This window comes from Necator americanus, chromosome IV (assembly GCF_031761385.1).
Source record: "Necator americanus strain Aroian chromosome IV, whole genome shotgun sequence".
NCBI lineage: Eukaryota > Metazoa > Nematoda > Chromadorea > Rhabditida > Ancylostomatidae > Necator > Necator americanus.
In genome coordinates, this window is record NC_087374.1 from 18576865 (window position 1) to 18601345 (window position 24481).

General features: G+C 40.3%; 2 protein-coding genes across 5 annotated transcripts; one reads left to right on the plus strand and one right to left on the minus strand.

Moving 5' to 3' along the window:
- Window positions 1–7: 7 nt before the first annotated feature.
- On the plus strand, window positions 8–21292 carry RB195_001813 (uncharacterized protein; the record flags this gene model as incomplete). 4 transcript variants are annotated; one of them, XM_064198768.1, is made up of 9 exons in its annotated part: window positions 8–125; window positions 12583–12696; window positions 13830–13885; window positions 14259–14387; window positions 15546–15700; window positions 15843–15971; window positions 16168–16297; window positions 20191–20405; window positions 21166–21292. In XM_064198768.1, 9 exons carry the CDS (start codon window positions 8–10, stop codon window positions 21290–21292), a joined length of 1173 nt encoding a protein of 390 aa, XP_064054647.1. The 4 variants fall into 4 exon arrangements, with proteins under 4 accessions (XP_064054647.1, XP_064054648.1, XP_064054649.1 ...); XM_064198767.1 differs by lacking the exon at window positions 12583–12696; XM_013436293.1 differs by lacking the exons at window positions 8–125; window positions 12583–12696 and having other exon boundaries at window positions 13868–13885.
- A 2339-nt stretch (window positions 21293–23631) lies between these two features.
- RB195_001814 (uncharacterized protein) lies at window positions 23632–23952 on the minus strand (the record flags this gene model as incomplete). Its single annotated transcript, XM_064198769.1, has 1 exon — window positions 23632–23952. One exon carries the CDS (start codon window positions 23950–23952, stop codon window positions 23632–23634), a length of 321 nt encoding a protein of 106 aa, XP_064054650.1.
- Window positions 23953–24481: the final 529 nt, after the last annotated feature.

Genomic DNA, 24481 nt, shown 5'->3' on the forward strand with positions numbered 1-24481 from the left:
GGCTAGGATGGGACATTGTACAAGCAAGGATCAGAAGGAGGGGAAACGCCTCAATCGGCGCATCGACGAGCAGATCAAGAAGGATCAGTCGATGTCGCTGAGGATTATTAAACTGCTGTTGTTAGGTAGGAGTCATTTTCTTCTCTTCGTGTGTCAATTCTTGTTCGCGATTTCGCAAGGTACCATGCCATCCGTGCAGGACTATCTCCATTATCAACGAAACTAAGTTCAGCGTTTTTTCTTTTGCTAAATTTAGTTGGATTGAGCTCAGTCATGAAAATTGTGCGATTTTTTTCATGGTTTACAGCTTAGAAAGCAGATGATCTAGGCTTTTTGTGTAGTGTCTCTTCTAGCTCTTCGTGCACATAAGGATAACCGTAGATATCTTACCGTGGCAAAAAGCGACATTTTTACAACATAAAAGGAAGCGAACTGGTGCATCTGACATCCGTTTGAAAGCAAACGCTGTTGAATGAACTTTCCGATTACCACGGAACAATGCAGTTCCTAGAAGGAAAACTGTGTCGCATCGGTAGTTCTCGAACGTGCATACTTCATGAATGATTTCTTTTTCTTCTTCATATCATCTGCTTCTTTGTCACAAGAGTTGCTATAGTATCTTTTTTTTTCTTCTAAGGACGTCTGATTCAAGACCGTTTTTTGTATAGTCAGCGAGATTGAGTGGTTGATTGCGAAAGTTCGGAAGCTGGTTGATTTTTTTTTGTTTCTTTCCCGTTTTGACATCTGCAAATTATTATTTATATTTCGTGTTTGATTATGGGGCGGGTGTAGCGGTTGGAGGTTCCGCTTCCTGCACGATCGACCGGAGGTTCGAATCCCCCCTAGTGCTCACCAAGCCTTTCATCCCTCTGGGGTCGATAAATTGGTACCAGACTTGTCTGGGAGGATAAAAACGCTGACTTGATCACCAGCTGGCTTCCGCAAGTCATTGTATAGGCCAATGCGCGTTCCAAAACCCCATCGATTACGAATTCCAATAAAACGCGTTGGCGCATCCCAAGCGGATTGATCAACGCCAGACACTATCCTTTTATCCTTTATTTCGTGTTTGATTAGTTTTTGAATTATCGTAGTGTCGGTGATTGGAACCTCAAATACAGCACGAGTCTGACGCAATGAGGGTAACCACTGGACAAGTTAGAGATGGAGTTGCAGGATCAGGGGTATTTCCGCTCACCTCTCCTTAATCGTTATAAAAAAATAGATAAAAATGGCGTGAAAGACTCCGTTTTTCATGGCGATTTCATTTGTACGCCCCACAGTTGTACACCCATCGCATCCAGCTGCTCAGCAGTCTAAAGCCAGTGAGTTCTCCTCGACTTCCTATTCAAGTGAAACCAATGACTAGGTTGATGAGGGGATCAGAACGTACACATAGAAAAGCGTTCTAACGTTCCCCATAGGAACCAAAACCGTTCCCACGGCGTTTTTTTTTAGGACGATTAAGCGGAATCACCCGTGATTCCGCAGTCTACATCCCAAACTCTAGCTCCCCCCGTGGACCTCCTCAATACGTCAGATTCGTGATGTCCTGTCTTTAGTAGCTGTGTGACAGGACTTTAGAGAACTCACACTTGTTGTTGTACTATACTTTTGTTCCAATAGGCAAAGATTTGTGCAATGGGGGAAGATTTGTTTACCCCTCTTTCCTTTTTGCAAAAAAAAAAATTCTCACTTCCCGAGACCTAAGCGTAGTGACTCGCAGTTACTTTCATGTTAGTCAATCCGAGGCTGTAAGATGAGATGTCAAACGATTCGCTCGATGTGAGGAGTGGTGAAAATCTTGTCGTTCTCCTTGTGAACTACTCACTTGCACGAATGCGGCAAATGCTGTTAAGATCGCAAATCTGCTATTGCACGTTTGACATTAGGGGTTAATCATGTTTGTATTGCTTTTCGCCATTTGTCCTCCTCTTGTCCCGAGAAACTCGATCTCGTCAGCCCATAGCATCTAATCCATTGGGAATCCCGGGTGAGCATGATCTTGTTAACCTTTCACTCTCTATTTATTGACCTTTCATTTCCGTTGTGTTAATACGGAACGGTTCTTGGAAGCTGTAGGAGTCTTGCACAGTTCTAGTTCTAGGTCTTGTCATAATTTAATCCTAGGAATTTCCTTTTTTAGGATCGCTCTCTACAAAAGTTGTTTTTAGTATGCAGGTTTTACGACGTTATACGATAGTGAGGAAGTCAGAGTGTTATTTTATGAGCAAATTAGGGTTTTGAGCAGATATTAAACCCGAAAGTACTCAGCTACTTGGGAGTAATATCTTTTTTTTTTGTGCAGCAGAATCGTTGACCAGCCGCTTCCATTCTTCAGCATGGATTTCTCAGCGTTTGAGTTATGAAGCCCTTGATGCAAGAAGAAGAAAATATCCTGAAGTATTGCACTAGTACTAGTAGTAATAATAACAATAAGTAATAGCAGTAGTAATAGTACTAGAGTAGTCGAGTATTACAAAGTTCAGCCATAGTTCGAATCTTTTAAAAAACGAATTAAGTAATGCATGAAAAACTCCCGGGGACATGGATTTCAATGGGAAGGATTCTGGATTCAGTATCTGGTTGTTCACAGTTTATCCCTCCAAGTTCTGATCTCAACTGGCAGCAACATAAAGTGCCATAAGATCCCTGTCAGGTCAACTAACCATATATGTCCATCGTGCCAGCGAGGTGTTGTGGATCTACTTGACCTAACTTTCATCTCTTGTATGTTTCCATTCTTACTTGCACAAACCTCACTTTTCTGTCGGATTCCATCTCCTCTCATGATCCAGCCCTCCCTCCCCCCTCCCCCCTGCGCCATCACTCGTTGCTTCCGCTAAATTTTTGGTTTTTCGTTGTAGGATTCTTTAACCTGACAGATACCTAAGCAGTTTTGCCGTATTTTTTCTTATCTACATCTTCTTAGTCATAAGCTCTCCTGCGCTGCCGTCTTCTGTTCACTTTAGCGTGTACATAAGATGAAGGGATTTCTGCGACTCTGTTAAGGTTTTTTCTAGGTTGTTTACGACTTTGCCGTTATTTCTCGTCTTCTATATTTCTTACTTCGAATTTTATGAAACATTCAAAGGTTAATTCACTATTAGATTGAGGGAAAGGGACCCTATAAGGAATGCATAATGTGCAACCAAATAGGAAGATGCATCTTATGAGAATATCTACCGTCAGATCTTTTTTCTTTCGTACTTTGTAATTTTAACTCACGCAGGGCTAATTATTCATGGATTAACTGGATATTGAAGTCTTTAAGTATGTCATAAATAACATCTAGGAGAAATTGCTGTTTTCACGGTCCGATTCACATATTGAACTGCTTTAGCGTGCGATATCAGCTCGTAATGTTAAGATGTAACGTGGATATTTTTTTTTCGTAACGTTTCATCTTCATAGGAGTGTTTTATCCTTATTCCATTTTCATTCTATACTCCATTTCAAAAGTTCCATTTTTTGTTACCCTTCGATGTTTAACTGAAAAAGATTTGTAGTTGTGAATACAGGAAATTGCTCTCGGTTTCCATAATCACACTCAAACTCTTGCTAAATGCTATATGCGTTTTGCGATCTAGCAGTTTCTTACACATTGTTATTATTGTTATTGTTACATTACTATCATTAGCAACCTGATATAACTTAGCTCTCTTGAAGCACTAGGAGTGCGTAGAAACGTTGACGAAAGCTTCAATTAGTATGACGCGAGATGTTCTTTCAGTCGTAGTCGACGAGATTAATTAGCTCTGGCAATCTGAGCCAGTCTGCTAGACGGAACACCAGTCAGCAAGAACGAAAAGTCAGTGCGGGAAGGGATCGTTCTTAGCATTTCTTTCGTTGTAATGATAAAACCTGTGTCAGGTACAGTGAAATCCGTGCTCATTATTGGTATGAGCATTCCGCAATTGCAAATCCATTTGCACTAACTTTTTCTTCGTTTTCGTGTGGAATTCGAGTTTCGGGATAGCACCGTTTAACGAAACACAGTGATCAGCGGATCCTGAACGTGACGTCGCCGTCGCGCATCAAGATCGGCTGCTAACCTACAGTTTTAAACGGTAACTCAAACGTGGTGTAATTTCACGTAAAAATTGTATTAGCGTTGACATCGCATCTGCTCCACATTACATGGAAAGATGGTTGGCAGCAAGATTATGCTGTTGTTACTTCGTTAACGAGAAGTCCAGAAGAGAAGTCATGTGACCGTCATTACTGGTTAGAGTACTGGGAATAAGTTTATACTTCCCCGTCGATTTAAACAGATAGGGATGAGATATGAGGTGAGAAAGTCCGGAGTACCGTACATGAGTGACTCAAACTGGTGTTGAGTGTTGTTCATTCAAGATAAACGGAGCAACCGTGCGAAAATGAAAGTCCTCATTGTTGTACTTGCACGGCGAGGGAATTCCCTTGCAATGAAGCGTTACTCCGTTGCCTTCTTCTACTCCTTCTAACTGTGAAATCCGCATAAAAATGTTGTCTATGCTAAGAAAAACTCCCACGCCTTCGTTCTCTGCGTCGTGTCAATGTTTCTTTATACTGTCATTCCAGATTAACATTTATATGTCAAGTTAGAGGCTGGACAGTGATTATGCATGTAACTGAGAAGATTACAGCAGTTGTTTGGAGAACAATTCTATTCATCTTCATTGAAAGGTCTTATAAAAAGCAAAGTGCTACACCGAACATTGTTAGGATGTCAACTGCTGTGACATCACAGAGATGCAGGAAATTATCGCCGCATACATCAAACATGCCGCCGAAACCACCTGCGTTTGTAATTGCGTAGAAAACAGAGCTCGCGAATTCGATTTGAACTTGTAGGAATAGGATTTCACTGAATGTTGGTTCCCTACTTACTCTGCGCTTATCATCAGTAGAGGGCAACCTATGGTTGGAAATCACCATTACAAATTCCTACACTAGGTTATTCCTAAAGTTTCTCTGGTGGTTGACATTATGCTTATATATAGAGCTCACATTTTTTTTAGCACGTGTTCATGACTACCATTTATCACGCGAGTCCTTGTGCACCTACCCTTTTCGTGATTTCTGTCGCTTTTGTTTCGCAATTTGGATCGAAATTTTTGGAAATGATTTATTTTTACGTAGTCCTTGGATTGGAAAGATGTGGATTTTCCTGTGAACAGTCTCGGAAACAAGTAGATTTTTGTTCTCATTCTTTTGAATTTCCATGTTATAATAGGTGCCATTAGAATAGAAATCAGCAACATTTTTGGAACTAATGTTTCACACCTTTCGTGGCGGCATAAGATATGACACGGTGTTACAACATGTGATTTCTAGGATTTCCATGATTATGTCTTTTTTTATTCCTTTTTCTTAAAATGTATGCTTGTTTTATGGAAAGTACGCTGCAGATCTATCGATAGTTTCTTCTTCCACTAAATGTTCATAATTTGCAAGGAAAGCAGTAAAAGGATGTTTGCAATAACAAACCAAGGTCTGCGTTGCATTGAGGGTTTTTTTTCAGGTTTAATGGGTCCAGTGTTTCACAGAGTATAAAGTTGGGGCCAAAGATTCGTGTTCACACAATTTTTTATCTTACACTATTCAATTTATCAATTAGAAATCTGTATACATTGTTTTAAATTTCTCACTTCTTTTCTTAAATTTGACTTATCTAGCCTTGAAGAATTCAAAGACATTAACCTAGTTAATTTAATCGTGTGTTACATTTTTTCGTTTAAACTCACCAATATGTTGTTGTTCGAGATTTTCGATGCCTACCACTGTTATTTTTTCCAGAACCTAGATCTCCGATCTCTCGACCCCTGTGATATGCCAGCTGATCTTTCAAGTTGACATCTGTAAACTGCAAGTTTAATCTCAGACGTTACTCTTGGATATGTTAGTCACAAGGGACTATTTATATTCGTTGTAGCGTTGAAGATGCATCAACATATTCGAGAGAGCAATTTTCATCTTTTTTCCCCTTTTCCGCTTTATCTCTGGTTTCTACCAGTTTTGATCGTAATTGGCTATGTTCAATTGGCAAGCCTCATTGCAGTTACTCACTTTCGAAGTAATTTGTTTTCACCCAGAAAAAAAAACGAACATTCTCTGCTTCTCTTCATTATATGAAACAGATTAGCTTTCGTCTGTACAACGTTCGCTCGCTCTCTCTTTCTCTCTCTCTTTCTCTTTCTCTTTTTCTCTAATAACGTGAAGAAGTCCGACTTCTGAGGATTATCGTTTAAAAGGATAAAGGACGATTTTCCGGACAAAAATAGCTTACTGTCAATGAGGGGTGTTTGATGTTCGCTTAAGGATGTGAATATTAGTTCTTAGGTGGACAATTTGTTATTTGAAACAGAAAATTGAGGACTGTTTATGATAATTTTCTTTTGGGGATACATTTAAGTAACTCACTGTTTCACTTTTTTCTCTGTTGTTCATGACGAGACACATGCGACTCCAAGCAGTACGCTGAGAGAACAAGCTCTCATTTGTTCTTTATACGTTGGCGTTTGCAGAATCCGTTTCCCGTTTCCCGTTTGATACTATGCAGAAGGGTCCTTATGCAGATTCTTATCTGAAATTTTTCTCATCTTTTTTCGGTGCATAGATGGATATTGCTTCCGTGAAGGTTGCATAAAAATTACATTCTATCACTGCATCTACTTTTCTGTATTTGACGTTTCGAAATGAGTTGATTAGTGTTGTAGACAGAGCATCCCCTAGACAAGAAACGCTGTCCTTCGTGGAATTGATTCCACTCCCCACAAAGCGTGTTTTATAAGGCTGAGAAAGAGGTTTGAGTAAGCAAGCGAGCAGTAGAAAATACGTGCAGTGATGGATTTTCGCCATAATTTCTCTTTTTTTTGGGGATTGATGACTTTTTCTATGACTAGGTCATTCGTGTGACCCTATGAGATGGTTCGAAAAATTCCATAGTTTTTACGTAACAAAGGTGTTGTCTGTCTGATAATGTTCCACTCACCATTCTTCTAAAACGAATTAGTATTTTTTTGAGGGCACACATTTCCCATTTTCTAAAAATTTATTTTTCTGGGTGGTTCTTCTTTCTAATGAGTTGGTTTGAAGGATGGCATTGTTTTCAACAAGTATTGTAAGTAAATCTGTAATTCCTCACCACTTTTCTGTGCATCAGAAGATTTTCGCCGCACCATTCAATTCGAATACGGAAAACGAACTGCTCGAAAAACCATGTTTTTCCTCCTTACTCATTTTTGTTGTTGAACAAGCGCGCAGTGAGAGGCAACAGTTATTTTGTCATTCGAACAGCATCACAATAGAGCTTGTTTTTATAAGTGAAGCAGTGATGGAGAAGTGAACAACGGCTGCGCGCTATTTGAGCCGAGCGAACAAAATAACCACTGTAGCTTTTTTCGAAGTTACAGCACGACTTGGTGTCGGATGATCGCGTTTTGACGTCAGTTGGGCAGCTACTAGTAGGTGATTTGGATGGTCGTGAAGGGGTTCTCCGAGGCAAGAGAAGGATTTTGAGGTGTGCGCTTATAGGAGTATCTTTGTACGCTTTCTGCTTTTCTCCTACTTGATCCTATTTTTGGAGGAGTTTGAACCATCAGGAGATTAGAGGATATATTTACGTTTTCTGTTTGTGCTATTTCTGGAATATAAAGAAGTCAGTGTTCATGAGTACCAACCCCACTACTGCTGTGACCCGGTTTCTGGTTGTCATTAAGCTTTTAGTGTAGGTGAAATCTATTTTACGACAGCAGGAAGAATTTCAACAAACTTGGGAAGGTTCGCTATGACCAGAAGATATTCAAACAAAGCGCGGTTGTTGCGAAGACAACCGCAAACCAGTGACTGACAGACTTCAAAGGGTTCATTTTTGCAATGAGAATCACTTCGGTTTGAATTAACTGGAATGTATCCTGTATAGTGTGCAGTTAAATGGTTTCTCCTTCTGGTTGGGTTCCCCCAACATAGAAATTCGCCGAGTTCATGCACATCTCAACCACTTTTGTGGATAGTTTCCACAAGCATAACCTCATTATCTGCGTTGTCAGTTAAAGGTATCACCCCACGAATGTGAGGTGGTGCAGATTTCAGGTGGAGTATTCTCATAATGGATAGTAGATTATGGAGAGGAGGGTGATTCCGTCCATTTCTTCCTAATTGCCTTAAAAAACGGTCCGGGAGATTCGGCGCCGCACTTGGCTCGCGCGCTCCAGTTGAACTCCTTGTAGAAAATAGTGCGCCAGAGCGCCCGAAGCCGCTTCTTCCGCGCCGTTTTTTACGGCAATTAGGAAGAAATGGACGGAATCACTCTCCTCCTCATAATCTACTATCCCATATACGAATACTCCACCTGAAATGCGTACCACCTCAGATTCGTGGAGTGATGCCTTTAAGCATTTTTTTGTATTCCAACTGCTCATCTCTTCGGTTCAACCGAAGAACAACCTTTTTGAGTTTGAGGAAGTTGATGTTCACCTCAGCTTTGAAGTTTGATGTTATTTGTTTGTTTGATCTTGGCGTTCGACTCTAATTATTTGAGAAGCACTCATGAATTCAAAAAGCCTGAAAAAGTACTCAAATAAATGAACACTCATGAACATGGAAATTTCTCGTTACTTACTAGATACGCGGAGAAGGACGCCAACACTTTTCAAAATGGATTTTCCTCTAATCGCACAATTAGTGAGTAATAGATGCCCGCTGTTTTATTGACATGGATCTCTTGAATAAATAGTGCGCATGCACTTTTATATACTTAAAATACTCGTTCTCTGATTGCCTGAATAATGCGTTACTAACGCGAAGTGCAATTGCCTTTTAACCCAAATAGAATGGGAAAATTTAGAAACTGTTTACTACGCAGTAATGAGCATAGAAGTGGCAACAAGCGTCGTCGGCTTCTCGTCGGCGAAACGACTCGTTTCGTAGTCGGACAGCGGGCGCTAATGAGGCTTGAAGAGGCCACAAGATCGTCAGCGGGCGAATACGCTTTTCGCAAGGGGCACTCGCCTAGAAAAAATGAAAAATCGGATGTGATGCTCTGTCCTCGTTCTCCTCGCTCGGAGGCTACCGCGAAACAGCTAGTCCAGTAACTCTGAATAGTTAATTACGTTGCGAAAGTAATTCCTATTCACATCAAATATATGAGTAATGTCACGAGCACTTATTTGATATCAGTGCGTCGAAGCATTCACTCTGCTGCCGCCGGCATGCCCTTTCACGTTACTTCATCGTCGAAGATATCCGAGTAGCGCGCATACTCATCTCGACTCCCTCGATAACACTGCCTCGTGATTTGGAGCAGCTGTGTGCACCGCTGCTCTAATTCCCATAAAGCCGCTCGTGATGCGTTTCCAGCGTAGCGCAACTGAGTTTTCAAGGCAACATCCATCATCGACTTCAAGGGTTGACAAGAATTAGCCTACTGCAGTGTCGTCAGGGAGATGTGTAAGCACCGACGGGTTTTGGTGTCATGGCAATGCTGAAAATCAGCAGGGGTCGTAAATAAGTGAACGAAATTGGGTGAGCTGGGATAGGGGCTGATTTTGAGGCAGCCAAAATGGTTGGAACCTAAGTTTGACTAGCTGGTTATGCAACGAGGATCTCTCTTAGCCATAATTTGCTAAAATACATATTCGACGGTATGGCGACACAAGGGATTCGAATACTACGTAAAATTAACGGTCTTCCTAGGCGAACCACTTGCACATAATTTGATTGGCTTATATATCTTTTTTCTTTTAGCACCGGAGATTTGAGCGTTAGTAATTGCTTTCACCACATATCTTCCAACCATATTTGTTTTATTTGCTAAGGGATATGTAAGTTTATTTTAAAAAACTTGTACAGTGCAGGAGTTTTAATTTTTTTTTGAGTTCTCGGAAATTATGTGCACTTCTGTCGATCTCGTTCAACGAGAAAACCCTCCTTTGAAAAGAAGTCCGGCTGAGATGTACCATTTTTTTTTTATAGACGCGGGTCTGTATATGTTCACATGACGCACTCGTTAGCAATCTGGGCGCTCACAAAAGACCTTTCGAGCTGATCCCTATGACTGGGGAGTTCATCTGAAAAGCAAATGCTTTTTCTTGGATGCGTTTGATTTTTAAACGATATGCGAGACGAAGGGATTGGTTTCGAAACGGCGCTGGACTGAAGAGGACAACCTTTACGATCTTCAGTTTGTTGCTGGTTCGGAATTCTTTGCGAGAACTCTAAAAGTTGAGAGGGTGGATAGAACGGATTGCACCAATTACAATTTACCATCTCTTCGTATTAAAAAGAAGTTGGCATTTCTTTTCGGAGTGGTCAAGAGAGTCACAGTCACAGTCACACTAGCCCTTTGTTCCTATACAGATAATTTCATTTCTATGAAAAATCCGTTTTTTTTTAGTGGAATGGGTTTTTTATTCCCCATGGTTTCCTGATGTTCTGAGAAAAAGCATTGGTAGAAAGCACTCGCATTTTGATAATGGAGAATCGTTAGCTGGAGTGAGGTTGGCGGTTTTTATACTTCCGGAGGACTTAAACGATTTCCGATGAGAAGGAAACTGCCGTCCATGCAAAGTACATCGTTTGGACGTTGACATTAGTGTAGGGGCTGTATTAATGTTAATAACTTTCCTAACAAAACGGAGTGCCAAGGAAAACAAGAGGAAAACAAAACGGTTATGCTAAACACAGCGCTAATTTTCATCCGAGATTTCATTTTTTCGGTCAATTTGCCCAAGCTTTTGCTGTGATCTGTCAAAATTATTAGACTAATGCATTTCGCTGCGAACACTATTACTGACGCAATTTGGAGTTCCTCCTCGCGTCATTCGATGTTTTCGTCGCGTTCAAAACCCAGCGTAACACCACCCACTCGCCTCCGAGCTGACGTGGATGCGAGTAATTCACGCGTTTATGCGATGTTGACAATTATAGGAGCAATTCGATGCCTGAAATGGCGTTTGAAATATCCTCAACGGAGGGGATGGCTGAAAAAAAAACTTTTGATTAGTACTCGAGCGGGCTATTAGTCCTTACTACGGTAACAAACTACTTATAACTGAGTTTTCATCAGTTCACAGTAGTAGCTCAGAGTAAAAATTCAGTTCAATTCAAATGATTGTTATATAAGCGCCGAATCTAAAGCTTTTGATAATTGGCTACTGACTGATTGGAAGGACTAGCTCGAATTCTCTAACTAGATTCGTATTATTTCGATATAATACGAATCCAGGTAAAGAATTTCGTCTGGACTTCGTTTAGGTTTCGATATTGTCAAAACGTCTCCAGGGCCAAGAACTGAAGAGTATGGAACGTGGAGTCTTCGGGCATCGAAAATTCCATTTGGTGAGAATCGTTGAGTTCAGCCATCAATGCTTATTCCATTGATCAACGGATTCTCGAAAGTTCTCGATTTACGAGGAGCTTCATATCCTGTACATCAAATTATTTTGATAAAAATTCGTCAAAAACGGCTAGAAATAGATCACAGATAGCAACTCTATCTTGTCTTCACAGCAAACCGCCTTTGTCTGCTTAGCTGTTTTCCCCTCCACTCTGCTTCGAAAAAAAGTATTACGCTGAAGAAACTTGATCCAGCATGTAGTGGAAGTGCATTATTTTACGACGCTTCGTAAGTGAATCGAGAATAAGAAGGAGGAGGAGGTTGATACGAGGCAGTACATTTAAACTCTTTTCTTCTCCTTTGTTTACACTCATGTTTACAGAGAAGTAGATTGCTCCTAGGAAATAGGAAAGAAATAGGAAATAGGAACATCGTCGTTGAAAGAATCTTAGTGTTGATGTGGGCGAATGCATTGCAACTAAGGAAAACGGGAATATTCACTATGAGCAACACGAATCGCCTCCAGGCTTTCCTTTCGGAGCTCTCAGCAGGGGTACCTAATTATTTGTATGTATGTGTGACTATCAGCGGGGTCTATATCTAATCCTGACCAAAAATGCTCAGAGGAACACTATTATTTAATGGTTAACAACCGCTGACAGGAACTGTTGGGTAATATCGAAGAATCTGGAAATGTGCTCAGCTGTTCGTTTTGCTTCGTTGAAATCGAATCGGCTGCTCGGTGGCAATCCGCACTCGAATCTCTTACGCTGAAATTAGATTGACTGCTGCTGAAATTAGATTTTTCTTTTCAAGAGAAACCATGTTTCTATTTTGTTCTGACACTTGAAAGGTTGTGTTTACGATATTCTCTTGGGAAGAATGACAGAAAAAAAACCAAATAATTCAATCCACTTGTGTGTAAGGAACCTAAAAGCAGGCTGTGAAGTGGGTAATTATGTCCTTAGAGGATTGTTGTTAACTGAGATTGACTAGAAATTTCCTCACCTACATCAGTAAGAGAGAGAGTAGAGTATTTATGCTGCTACTGATGTTCAATTATGGGAAGAAAAGGGTACTTTTACTCCGAATATAGAGTTGGAGTTAAACTGAACCAATACACAACAATACAGTAGTACTTGCAATTGTCCTGTAATATAATCTAGTGCAATAATAATCATATGAAATTACCAACATCCGCTGTGTATGGGAGAACCAATGTCGCTTATGCATGATTGATTCGATGACAACATGCGTTGCAGAGCGAGACAGATTCGGCATCCGTCAAAAAAGCGGCATCGAGGACTGGGTATTTATGCAAGGACAATCAGGCAAGGCTCTCACTATGAAGATGGCCAGTCACGAACAAAAGGATCGTCCAGAAGTAGTCCGAACAAAAAGAAATGGCTACTTCTTAGATTGATCTTTTTGCAACTTGATTTCATTTGCGAATCGCCAGATTAGCAAGAATGAAAAATCCAGTGCAATTTTTCGAGTTTCCGAGTTTCTCAGTCGGTTGTGAAGGCTTCAATTATTTTTATATTTTGTTCTTATGTTTGAAAAGGACATACATAGTACTTATTTCTTCGTTTTAAGCAAGTTTTGACTATTTTCCTTACTTCTGTAGAATATGTCTGACTCTACTTGCAAAATCTTCGAATTTTCATTCGTCGCTTTGAACTTTAAAAACAATAGTTCAGCTTTTTCTGAGAATTTGATTCAGAAATAAGCGTAACTTATTTCTATTTCTTTATCTTTATGGTTGTTTACCTACACTAGAAATGGACTGCAACGGTTTTTTCCTACATATAAAATGTAAAGGGTACTTGTACCACGCGTATTCAGCATGTAGGACGATTTCTAAACGTATGCTTGTGCTCTTATCCTGCTTGAATTTTATTATTTTATCACTCAATAACGATAAGATTCAATATTTACTTACAGGAGCTTGCATCCTTCTTTCGCAACAGTTTTTCCTCTTGAACATGGAGACATTGGGAAATATTCAGGCATTGGATTTTTTCACCCTAACAATGTGGGTGCCGAAAATCATCGATCATTGCCAAGTGCATCGGCTCAGCACCGCGATGTTGTCGACGAAAACTGCTTTTCGAGAAAAGTACGCTGCACCTTATGTCGTCCGGATTCAATTCTCTCAAATGGATGCAGCATGCGAAATCCCCCTATTTTCTTAATCAAAGAGGACTACCGGCTCGCTATGAAAGATGGCCAGCCACTGGACTAATGCTGTTTAACAACAAAATTCGGAGCAGTTATACTCTTCGAAACGTAAATGTAACATATCATCCGAGAGAAAATATATGTGTGAACTTGAATCTGACAATACATTTGAAGCATGCCGTCGAAGAAATTGCTTGGAACTAAAGTTTTCCCTCTCTTTTTTGTGATCTTGCTTAAAAAAAACAACGAGAAACAATGCTCTTCTCCTGGTTTTCTTTCTGTTTCATCTTTTTATAAGAGAGACTTCCTTCATTGTCTACTTTTTCAGGCGCCGGTGAAAGTGGAAAAAGCACAATTCTGAAGCAGATGCGGATATTGCACAAGGTGAGAATGGATGTTCCGTAGCATTTTCTGGAAAAAATATGCTTGTATATAGGTTGAATTAATGTAGTACATACTTATGCTGATACCTGAATACTCATTTTCTCTGTAGGCGGTTGAATACCAGAGGAACTCACCGAGCTGCAAGGCAAAATCATTAGTTAACGGGAGTGAGAATTTGCGAGCGTTCCTGATTTTTTAAAATAGTACACTAATATGTATACGGTTTGGAAAAATGCCTTTCCGCTTAAAGTTTTCAATATTTTCCCAGCAATGAGAAGAGATGTGGTTGGGGTTGCTGATCCGAATTTCAGCGACCAAATCCCTCGGCTTCTCTTCTCTAAGTAGCGCATCTTTTCGATTTTTCTAACTTCAGGATGGATTCTCACAGCAGGACCTGGAGATGATTCGTCCAGTTGTTTATTCGAATTGTATTCACTCCATGTTATCAATACTTCGTGCCATGTTTCATCTTCAAATCGAATATGCCGACAACGAACGAGTGGTGAGCCGATCGATGCATCGATTTTTCCGTTAGTTTCCTAGTAATTGGGGACAGTGCTGTGAACTCTCCTTTCGTTTGAGTTGTTGTTCCACCACCTCGTAACAAGCGATTGATGAATTCCATCTTATAATTGGTCTGCTCTGCGGAATATGCATCGCGTTACCGCATATTGATTTATTGATCCAATAATTGCTAAAGCTGCGGTAACATTGTGTAAATAATCCTTCGCCTAGTAATTGAGCCAAGAAGCAGGAATACGGTCGTACTGAACTTCGAGGATATTTCGGGGATCTCGCTGCGAATTTTATGAGAGAGAAATTATTTCATGAACTTCATTATTATGAGTTTAGCAAATGAAGCCCTACGAATGAGTTATCTCCCTCAAATCAAGAAACCAAATGCCTTAAAAAATGAATGCTTCCTTGAACAACTTTTTTCTTAATTTTTCACAATAGCAGCACATGCTGCTACAAGGACCTTAAAATCAGATTGTGACACGTAATTTGCAGTTATTCTCATTGAAGCGGGATCTCTGTACGATGACCTATGCTGCATTTTTTTATAATAGAGTTTTCGGTTACGTTTGTCACGAAGCAGTTTGTTTTCCAAGTAAAAACATGGGAAACGAGTTTCTTTTCAATGTTTTTAGAAGTTTTCGCTGCGACTTGTGAAATTTTTCCCTTGATTCTCCTACGCACTTTCTTTATCTTCTATCATATGCGAGTTTTTTTAATTTCATATCTTTGCACATGATGAATTAATTTATTGATTATCTGTTCAATTGTTTATTTAGTAGTTTTCTTAAAACTATCTTTGTATATTGTGAAAATCTCCGACATCCTAATGAGAAAGGAGATAATGTAATCCATTATTGCTCAGCTTTGTGTAGTGTTTGAATAATTGCTGTACAACCTGCAATGATTTGTTGAGATGAGCTCTTATTCGACTGTTATCCTTCATCCTTCTCTTCTTTCTAGTCCATTTCTCTCTTACCCTGCACTTTAAATCTTCTCTTCTTTTTTCTTCATCATCCTAGTACTGTTCATCCCCAATTCCTTCAAATAAATTTGCATTGACAGTATTTATTTCGATACTGACCATCTAACTACGTAATTCAGTGTTCTAAATCATGTTAGATGACCTTTCTCCTGATTTTAGCGAGACAGTCAACTGGTTTTCGCAACGGTTCATGCGAACAAGGAGGAGTTGACCGAAGAACTGGCTGCGGCGATGCAACGACTTTGGGCCGACGAAGGAGTACGGGAGTGCTACCGGCGTAGTAATGAGTATCAAATAGATGACAGCGCTAAATAGTGAGTTTTTTTTTGGATTTTTTTTCACTCTATACATCCTTTTTCTTACAATAATGGCCAATTCTATTATAGTTATCGCAGTTGAATTTTTACGACGTTTTTTCAAGTTTTGTCATTCTATGAAGAAGTTTCCACATTGCAGTTTTTTGGACAACTTACCTCGCCTTTCGTCATTAAACTATATACCGAGCGAGCAAGATCTGTTACGAACACGAATTAAAACCACTGGCATCACGGAAGTGCTTTTCGAATTGAAAGGGTTAACATTTAGGTGCGTTTCTCAACGTACTTTCTGCTTATTTCTTTCTTTAATCATTAAGAAAGAACATGTACTGAAGAAGTCTAATTTTAAATGCACACAGTTCCGCATTCATCTTGTAATTATCATTCGTCTATTTTTTTTTTTGCTGTTGCTAGCTAGTTCTCGTTTATTATTCTCTAGTCGTGTTTTATTACCATTTGTTAAGAGTAATTGACGTTGGCGGCCAGCGATCGGAACGAAAAAAATGGATCCATTGTTTTGACAACGTGAATGCGATAATTTTCATCAGTTCGCTGTCGGAATACGATCAAACGCTGCGAGAAGACAACTGTACTGTATGTGATGTTTGAACCAACTTAAGTTCGACCACAGTACCGCTTTTGTGTTTGATTTGCCAATTTGAAAATTGACTTTTGTTCCTTTAAAATATTCGGTTTCACTGCAAAATATGTTGTCAGGGCGACTAATTGAGTTCGCAACGTGAACGAAATGTTCGAGTTTAAGGGGTTTACAGTGCTGCTAAATCTTTCAGTGTCGATGAAATCGAAATCGGTCCTTGGGAAATTTGCCACGCAGATTGATACATCGCCTCCAACTTCCTTATAAAGCCCGTCTCAACATACTCTTAAAAAATCAGATTTTCCATAGGAACACATTCAATGGTGCAGTGGTGCTGGATTTCGCTCTGTAATGTGAAACTTTCCGCTTTTAATAATCATCAGAAACACATTTTTTTAGAAATATGAGTACGATTTGTCCTCGCTAGCTCTTATATGTGGAGAATTTCCGCAAAAATTCATCCTAAAACCTTACCTTCCGGGCGGGTGAGGATGTAAGATGAAGAAAATTCTTGCATTTCCGCGAAGGGATCATTTGCTCATATTTGATGGTGAACTATAGAAGAATCCTTGCTTTACTTCGATGTTTCCTCACGTGAGTGGCGGCTGTTCAATTTGTACATGTCAGCGTCTCGAATTATGTTCTAACGGAGAATAAATAGAATACGGCAATCATCCCAAAAGCGTACGATTTTTAACAACACAATTTTCTATGTGAATTTCAAGAAAGAGAAAAGGAATGCGCGAAAATACAGAATGTTCCTGTTATACGCTTAAAATTAAACAAGAAAAATTTGTATTATTTCAAGCAATCATGTTTGTACCACTTCAGACTTCAGACTTTCTGTTGTGTTCGCCTCGCTCCCCTTCACTGATCAAAGAAAATCAATATTAGTCCTTTTTCTTGTGAAATTAGACTTGTGTACCCCTCACAATCTTTCTTCATCTTTTTTATTATAAATAAAGGCGAAAGATTTCATAGTTTTCCTTCTAAACGCGTCAGTTCTATATTTGGAGAATACTCAAAATTCAGCTTCAAACAATACTTCTCCTTCGATACAAATTATAGACATACATTACATAGACAATTATCGACATTATACAATACAATTATAGACAAAATTTGAAAGTATTACTCGAAATATGGGTTTTATTAATGTTTCCCCCAAGAGTAACCAAAGAATGATGTTTCAGTACAAAATGACGTGAAAAACATCTTCCTACTGATAAAGATAACGTTCTACGTCAGATCATGTAAACTCTTCGCTACTATTTAAACAGCCGTTTGCGTGAGTGTTTCCACTTTCTGAGGAAGGCATTCTACCAACCTGAGGCGAACGAAGAAGGAATTAGACGGGCGAAGGAGTCACAAAGGTGAAAAGCGACGGGGCCAGTGGCCACGGCTATGAAACGCCCCACTTCGATGATGCGGGATCCGTCTCATTTTCGAATTTTGTGAAACGGAGTGGACGGGCCCGGGGCGTCATATTGGTGCGCAATAACTTGATCTGCATGCCGCAAAAGGTGAATACTCGAAATATATAACTGTTTAATAGCACTGATCGCGGCGCACGTTGCTTTTCACTTCCATAAGTCCCGTGTGTCTATTTTCTTGCACCTTTTCCTCTACTTGGTAGCATGCGTTCTTCATAAAGTGGAAACATGAATGAAACCAGCTGCTTAAAAGCAGCATACCGCGAATGTGGGGTGGTACGGGTTTCAGGTGGAGTATCCATATACGGGGTCGTAGATTATAGAGACCGGGGTGGTTCCGCTCATCTATCTCTGAATCAGCAAACACCCGGCCCCTGAATGCTGTTTTGTAGTGCATTGCAGCTCGCCACCCTTGCACGCGTAGTGTCCCTTACTGCCATTCGGGGTAGTCCGATCTGATTTTCGACTAGTCGCAGGGCGGAGGCGGCGCAAAGGGTAGAGCGTTGCAGTAGATGGCGTCGTAAAAAACAGCATTCTGGAGGCGGCTGTTAGCAGTGATTCAGGGAGAGATGAGGGGAGCTACCCCCATCTCCATAATCTGCGACCCAGTATACGGATATTCCACCTGAAATCAGATCAGAATCACCACCTCAGATTCGTGGTATGTTGCCTTTATTGCCCAACAATTTACATGATGTTATCTTTATCGTTATCTTTAAAATGTTATCTTTATCAGTGCGATGATGTTGTTCACGTCATTTTATGCTAAAACTAGTCTTAACGTCCAGCTAAAGCCGGACTTCAGACTTTCTATGGTGTTCGCCTCGCTTCCCTTCACTAATCAACGAAAATTAACAGTAGTGGCATTTTCTGTGAAATTGGACTTGTGTATCTCCAACAATCTTTCTTCCTTTTTTATATAATAACTAAAAGCGAAGGATTTCATGGTCTTCTTTCTAAGCGCGTCAGTTCTACATTTGCAGAACACTCGAGCTTCAGCTTCAAACACTCCATACCAGTATATTGCAGACAAAGTTCAAAAGTACCACGCGAAATATGGGTTTTCCTCCTGTTTTCCCCACACAATTATCAAAGAATGATGTTATGGCATAAAATGACTGGAAAGATATCGTCCTACTGATAAAGATAACGTTCCACGTCAGATCACATAAACATCTTGCTACTATTTAAGCAGCTATTTGCATCCGGGTTTCCACTTTCTGAGAACGCGCCAATCCGATGCCGGTGGACCCGTCGCGCCCCCCTTTTTGAGTTTTGTGACTCATCTTGACATACATGCATACATACATACATACATACATACATACATACATACATGCATACATACATACATACATACATGCATACATGCATACATGCATACATACATACATACATACATACATACATACATACATACATACATACATACATACATACATACATACATACATACATACATACATACATGCATACATGCATACATGCATACATACATACATACATACATACATACATACATACATACATACATACATACATGCATACATACATGCATACATACATACATACATACATACATACATACATACATACATACATACATACATACATACATACATACACACATACACACATACACATACACATACACATACACATACACATACACATACACATACACATACACATACACATACACATACACATACACACACACATACACACACACACACACGTGACAGAATATGCCCGTTATTATGTATCATGATCATTCTGTGATAACTGCTGAGGAAAATAGGAAGAAAACATACTTCGAGTAATATTTTGAAATTGTGTCTTTATTATGTTGGCATCGAAGGGCGGGTGTGGCGCAGTCGGTTAGAGGTCCGTTGTAGCCACACGGTCGAGGGTTCGAAACCGCCTAGTGCAAACCAAGCCTTTCATCCCTCCGGGGTCGATAAATTGGTACCAGACTTGTCTGGGAGGATAAAAACACTGACTTGATCATCGACTGGTCTCCGTAAGTCGTTGTACAGGCCAACACGCGTTCCAAAACCTCATCGATTACGAATTCCAGTAAAACGCGTTGACGCATCCCAAGTGGATTGATACGCCAGTGACTTTATCCTTTATCCTTTTTATGTTGATATCGAAGGAGTATTTAAAGCTGACGGTTGAATGATCTTCAAATATGGAATATTTAGAAAGAAATCTTGCCTCTAATTTTATATTTAAAAAAGAAAGTACTGTTAGAGAGGCACCAATCTAATTTCACAGCATATGCCGCTACTATTAGTTTTCATTGATCAGTGAACGCGACCGAAGCGAAAGCCACAGAAAGTCTGAAGTCCGCTATTAACCGGACGTTCAGACTGGTTAAATATGTAATGATAATATTAAATATTATACACTTAATTTCGGTTTTAAAGAAAAGTTCACATTTTTCATTCCAGAATCGAATGCAAGAGTCGTTGAAACTGTTTGATTCCATCTGCAACAGTCCATGGTTCGCCGACATTCATTTCATTTTGTTTCTGAACAAGAAGGATCTATTTGCGGAAAAGATTCAACGTAGCCCGTTGACAATTTGCTTCCCAGAATACAAGGGGCAGCAGAATCAAACCGAATGCATTAACTACATCCAGTGGAAATTCGAGCAACTTAACAGGTGATTTTCGTAACCTCTTCGAAACTTTTTCTTTTTCAGCGGAGCTGCCATTTTACATTTTGATTAAACCCTGAAAGAAAAAACGGGATGTAAGGCTCATCCCTGATTCACTTCAGGTAAAACGATTAAGTTTGAACTGAGTTTGAAATATTCAATGTCTACTCAGTTCCTACGATATCCATGCTAATATTTATGCTTTGGAGAATTGATGTCCACGCCACGTAGAATAACTGTGTATGAAAGACACGATCCCAACCGATCCCCATATATGTGCAAATTAGATAGCTGGTTTGCGACGAATTTACAATTTTTGCGAGAACTTGTCTCCACACCATGTCTTTAGTCAGATTACACAGTTGAGGCGCATTTTATATGTCTGTCCGGTAAAATGTGTCAGATTTCGCCTATTTGACATATCATTTCGTTGTTTCGACATTTCGCGCCTTGATCAACAATGATGTACGAGGATAGGTACTCACTATTCTGGATTTCATGATAGTGCAGGAAGTCGGACGGAATTTCTGGTGAAGTTTTGCTCATGGCTTATATTGTTTCGGACGAGTTATCGCGACTAATTTTTCCATATGCTGATTTATTCATTAGTCCAGGTGATGTGATGGGGTTACTCAACCCGCATACACTAGATCTCATCTGCATTCTAACTTGTTCACGTTACTGAAGAGTCGAAGACTCTAAACTTAGTCTTCTCAGTTTAAAAAAAATGCAGTCTTACAGCGACGTAAAGCTACTGATTTTCTAGGTCATCACAACGAGAGATCTACTGCCATCACACGTGCGCTACGGACACGAATAACGTGCAATTTGTACTAGACGCATGTCTAGATATGATAATTGCTAAGAATTTGAAAAGTATGGGTCTGTGTTAACACAGAATATCGTAATCGCGTTGCCTCCTCTAAGGGTGATGTACCTGCGAACGAAGCACCCAAGCATTCGTCACCATCCTCCATTTTGCCAAGTACTACTGCTACTTTTTTCTCTCCCTCTTATTCCCCTCTTCTTAAAATGCTCTATCCATTGAATGAGTGGAGTATGGACGACTACGACCATTGTGACTACTTTTCGTCGTTTCCCCTGTCTCTATTTCACATTATCGATTCGGGTTGTCCTTTTTTTCTTTTAAATCTGAATTTTCGTAGGAAGTGACTGTGACTTTCTCCGCCTACTGGGCGTAACATAACGTTGTAATTACGATGCTATACTGTTAGTTGACCCGTTCAGAAGTCAGATGATGAACAAAACCTGTCCCAGTTTTCTTGAATTATCTCATCAAGCCATGTGATCTCATCTCCTTTCTAGTAGTAATACGATCAAAATGTTTGGATATGCTTCTAATGTATCTTCTAGTCATTCTGTTGAATTACTGTCTTACGGTTACTAATTCTCAATGTATTGGTATCACTGTTTCGTTGTTTGTCTCGCCATGTGCTGATCAATCAATATCAAAGATCCATGTCAGATTCTCGGGATATATTAAAGTAATTTATGCAAGGGAATCCCTAGAACTGACGATTTTTCGGATCCTCCCGTAAGATTACTGTCTGTAGATCATTACACGCCTCTAAGCTGCCGTCGTCGACCAGTTAGCGGGTTTGGTTTTATGATGTAATATCACCAAAAGCACGATTAACAGAAATAGGTGAGTTATTGATTGATTTGCTCATCGTGATATCAACGGACTGTTGTAAGCTTTTGCGATAACCACTAATCAAGAATCGATAACTGCTTCGCGATGGATCAAAGGGTTTCGAAGCGTTGTAGCGTCGAGAGAAGTAGCTCCACTAATTTCATGTCAGTAGGAGACAAAGTGGGAAGGAGAACGGAGCGCCCTACTGTTGGGGGTCGGGGAGTGAAGGTGTATGCCAGACTTTCCGACCGCAACGCTCGGAAACCTAGATGAAATCAAATGCTGACCCCAATAAAAAGTGCAAAAATGAAATTTGATTCCTGATAAGAAAAACATTCTCTGAAGAAAAAATTTGAAGGAAAAATTACGCGCTTAAAGGCAGCATACCACGAATCTAGGGTGGTACAGATTTCAGGTGGAGTATCCGTATACGGGGTCGTAGATTATAGAGACCGGGGTGGTTCCGCTCATCTCTCTGAATCAGCAAACACCCGGCCCCTGAATGCTGTTTTGTACGATGCCTTCTATTGCAGCGCGCCACCGTTGCACGCGCAGCGTCCCTTACCGCCTATCGGGGCAGTCCGGATTGATTTTCGACGAATCGCAGGGCGGAGGCGGCGCAAGGGGTGGAGCGTTGCAATAGATGGCGTCGTAAAAAACAGCATTTTGAAGGCGACTGTTTGCAGTGATGCAGAGAGAGAAGAGCGCAAATACCTTCGTCTCCATAATCTACGACACCGTATACGGACACTCCACCTGAAATCAGATCAGAATCACCACCCCAGATTCGTGGTATGCTGCCTTTAATCGATTCATATTCGAACCAGGGTCATTGTATCGTTGATTTTTTTCTTCTGTATTTTTATGAGATTTTTTGAGATACATTATGTTGTTGTCTTTGTGCTGTATTTGTAAAATAAAATGTTATTTTCAGTCTGGAGGTCCTATCGGACAAGGACAAGAGATCTCAAATGTCGCGTAGTTTGTTAGAATAAATAATGCTAGAACAGCCACTTCATAATTGCACTGAAATCTTGACCATATATAATGTCTGGAGATATTTGACGAGACCTTTACCCAGCGCTACGTTTCTCTTTTCTCGGCTCGAAATTGACCTTCAGTGCAGTTGAAATCGAAACGCTTATAGAACCTCAGAAGTCCAGCTCCACGGTATCCCACACTCAGACCGCAAAGGTCTTTCGTGAATTATAAAACGACTTTGCAGCCAAATTTTCACATTCCACTATAAGAACGTAGAGGGTTCAACAGAATTGACTTATCTATCTCAGGATAACAAGATATCCTTCCTCTTCAAGGTTTATCATACCAGAACAAACGAGCATGATATGATCTTACGATTTTGTTTCTATTGTTCGTGCTGTTCATTGCACTATGTTGTTTCTATTCTCCTTCAACATTTTGTTTTAATCCCACCTGTCAACTGACCGAAGAGCTTCGAAGGAGTTTGGTTGTGAATGGTTCTTTTTGGTTTGTTGCTGTAAGAACATTATTCGAAGTGTAACAGGCTTCGATTAACTTCCCCGCAGTTCAGTACGTTTCTATAAGTTGAGTCTCAGGCTAACTTGTATTCTTGTTCTCGACTGTCTTTCTCATGAGTTCGTCTTCTTCGGAGCCTTGAGCGGCAGTGAAATCGAAAGTGATTAGTCCGGACAAACGCCTAGTTCGCCAAACAAAGATACTTCCAAGTCTTCTTTTGGACCTCACAGCTAGATGTGAATGTGCAAATCGTACCTTAGGATCAGGACTTTCGCTACGATTTCTATATTTATCTTCCTGCACACGAATATGAAAGTCGACCTTGCGTAGACCTTGACGTTTAGCCTTTTCATCGGCGTCATATGTGAAACAAAGAACTGAGTTGTTAGCTGTCTTTATCATCGTTTCATCAATACTAATGTTTCGGAACTGTCGCTACCATCACAAAACCTACGAACGAAGACAAGTGTAAGCTGCTCTCTCAAATGGCTGATCTGCAGAAGCCGTGCAATCTTCATGTTGGCGCGTGCTACATGGTAGAATTGCTCCACTAGTAGTAATTTAATGCGACAGAAGAGTGACAGCTATGCGGAAAGGAGAGTTTTCACCGCCTTTTCTGTGGACATTTCAATAATGAACGAGTTTTGACCTGCCGCATAGATGTTCCTTTCCCCGAACATAGTAAGAGTCGCGCAGTGGAAGCAGCTCTCAACCCATACAAGGAGAAGCCTTACCTCTAACAGATGATCTGGGCTTCGCCCCCATCGGGAGCATCCTCGAAAGGCTCAGGCTAGCGTCTGCAGGTATCCAGCGGCTAGGGTGCTCCTCGTGTGCTCCAGGCGTGTGCTCTTATGAGCCTAGCCACGAGACTGCTCCTCCTCTCGTGTTAGATAGTTCCGCCCCTAAAGGGAATATTACAGATCGATCAACT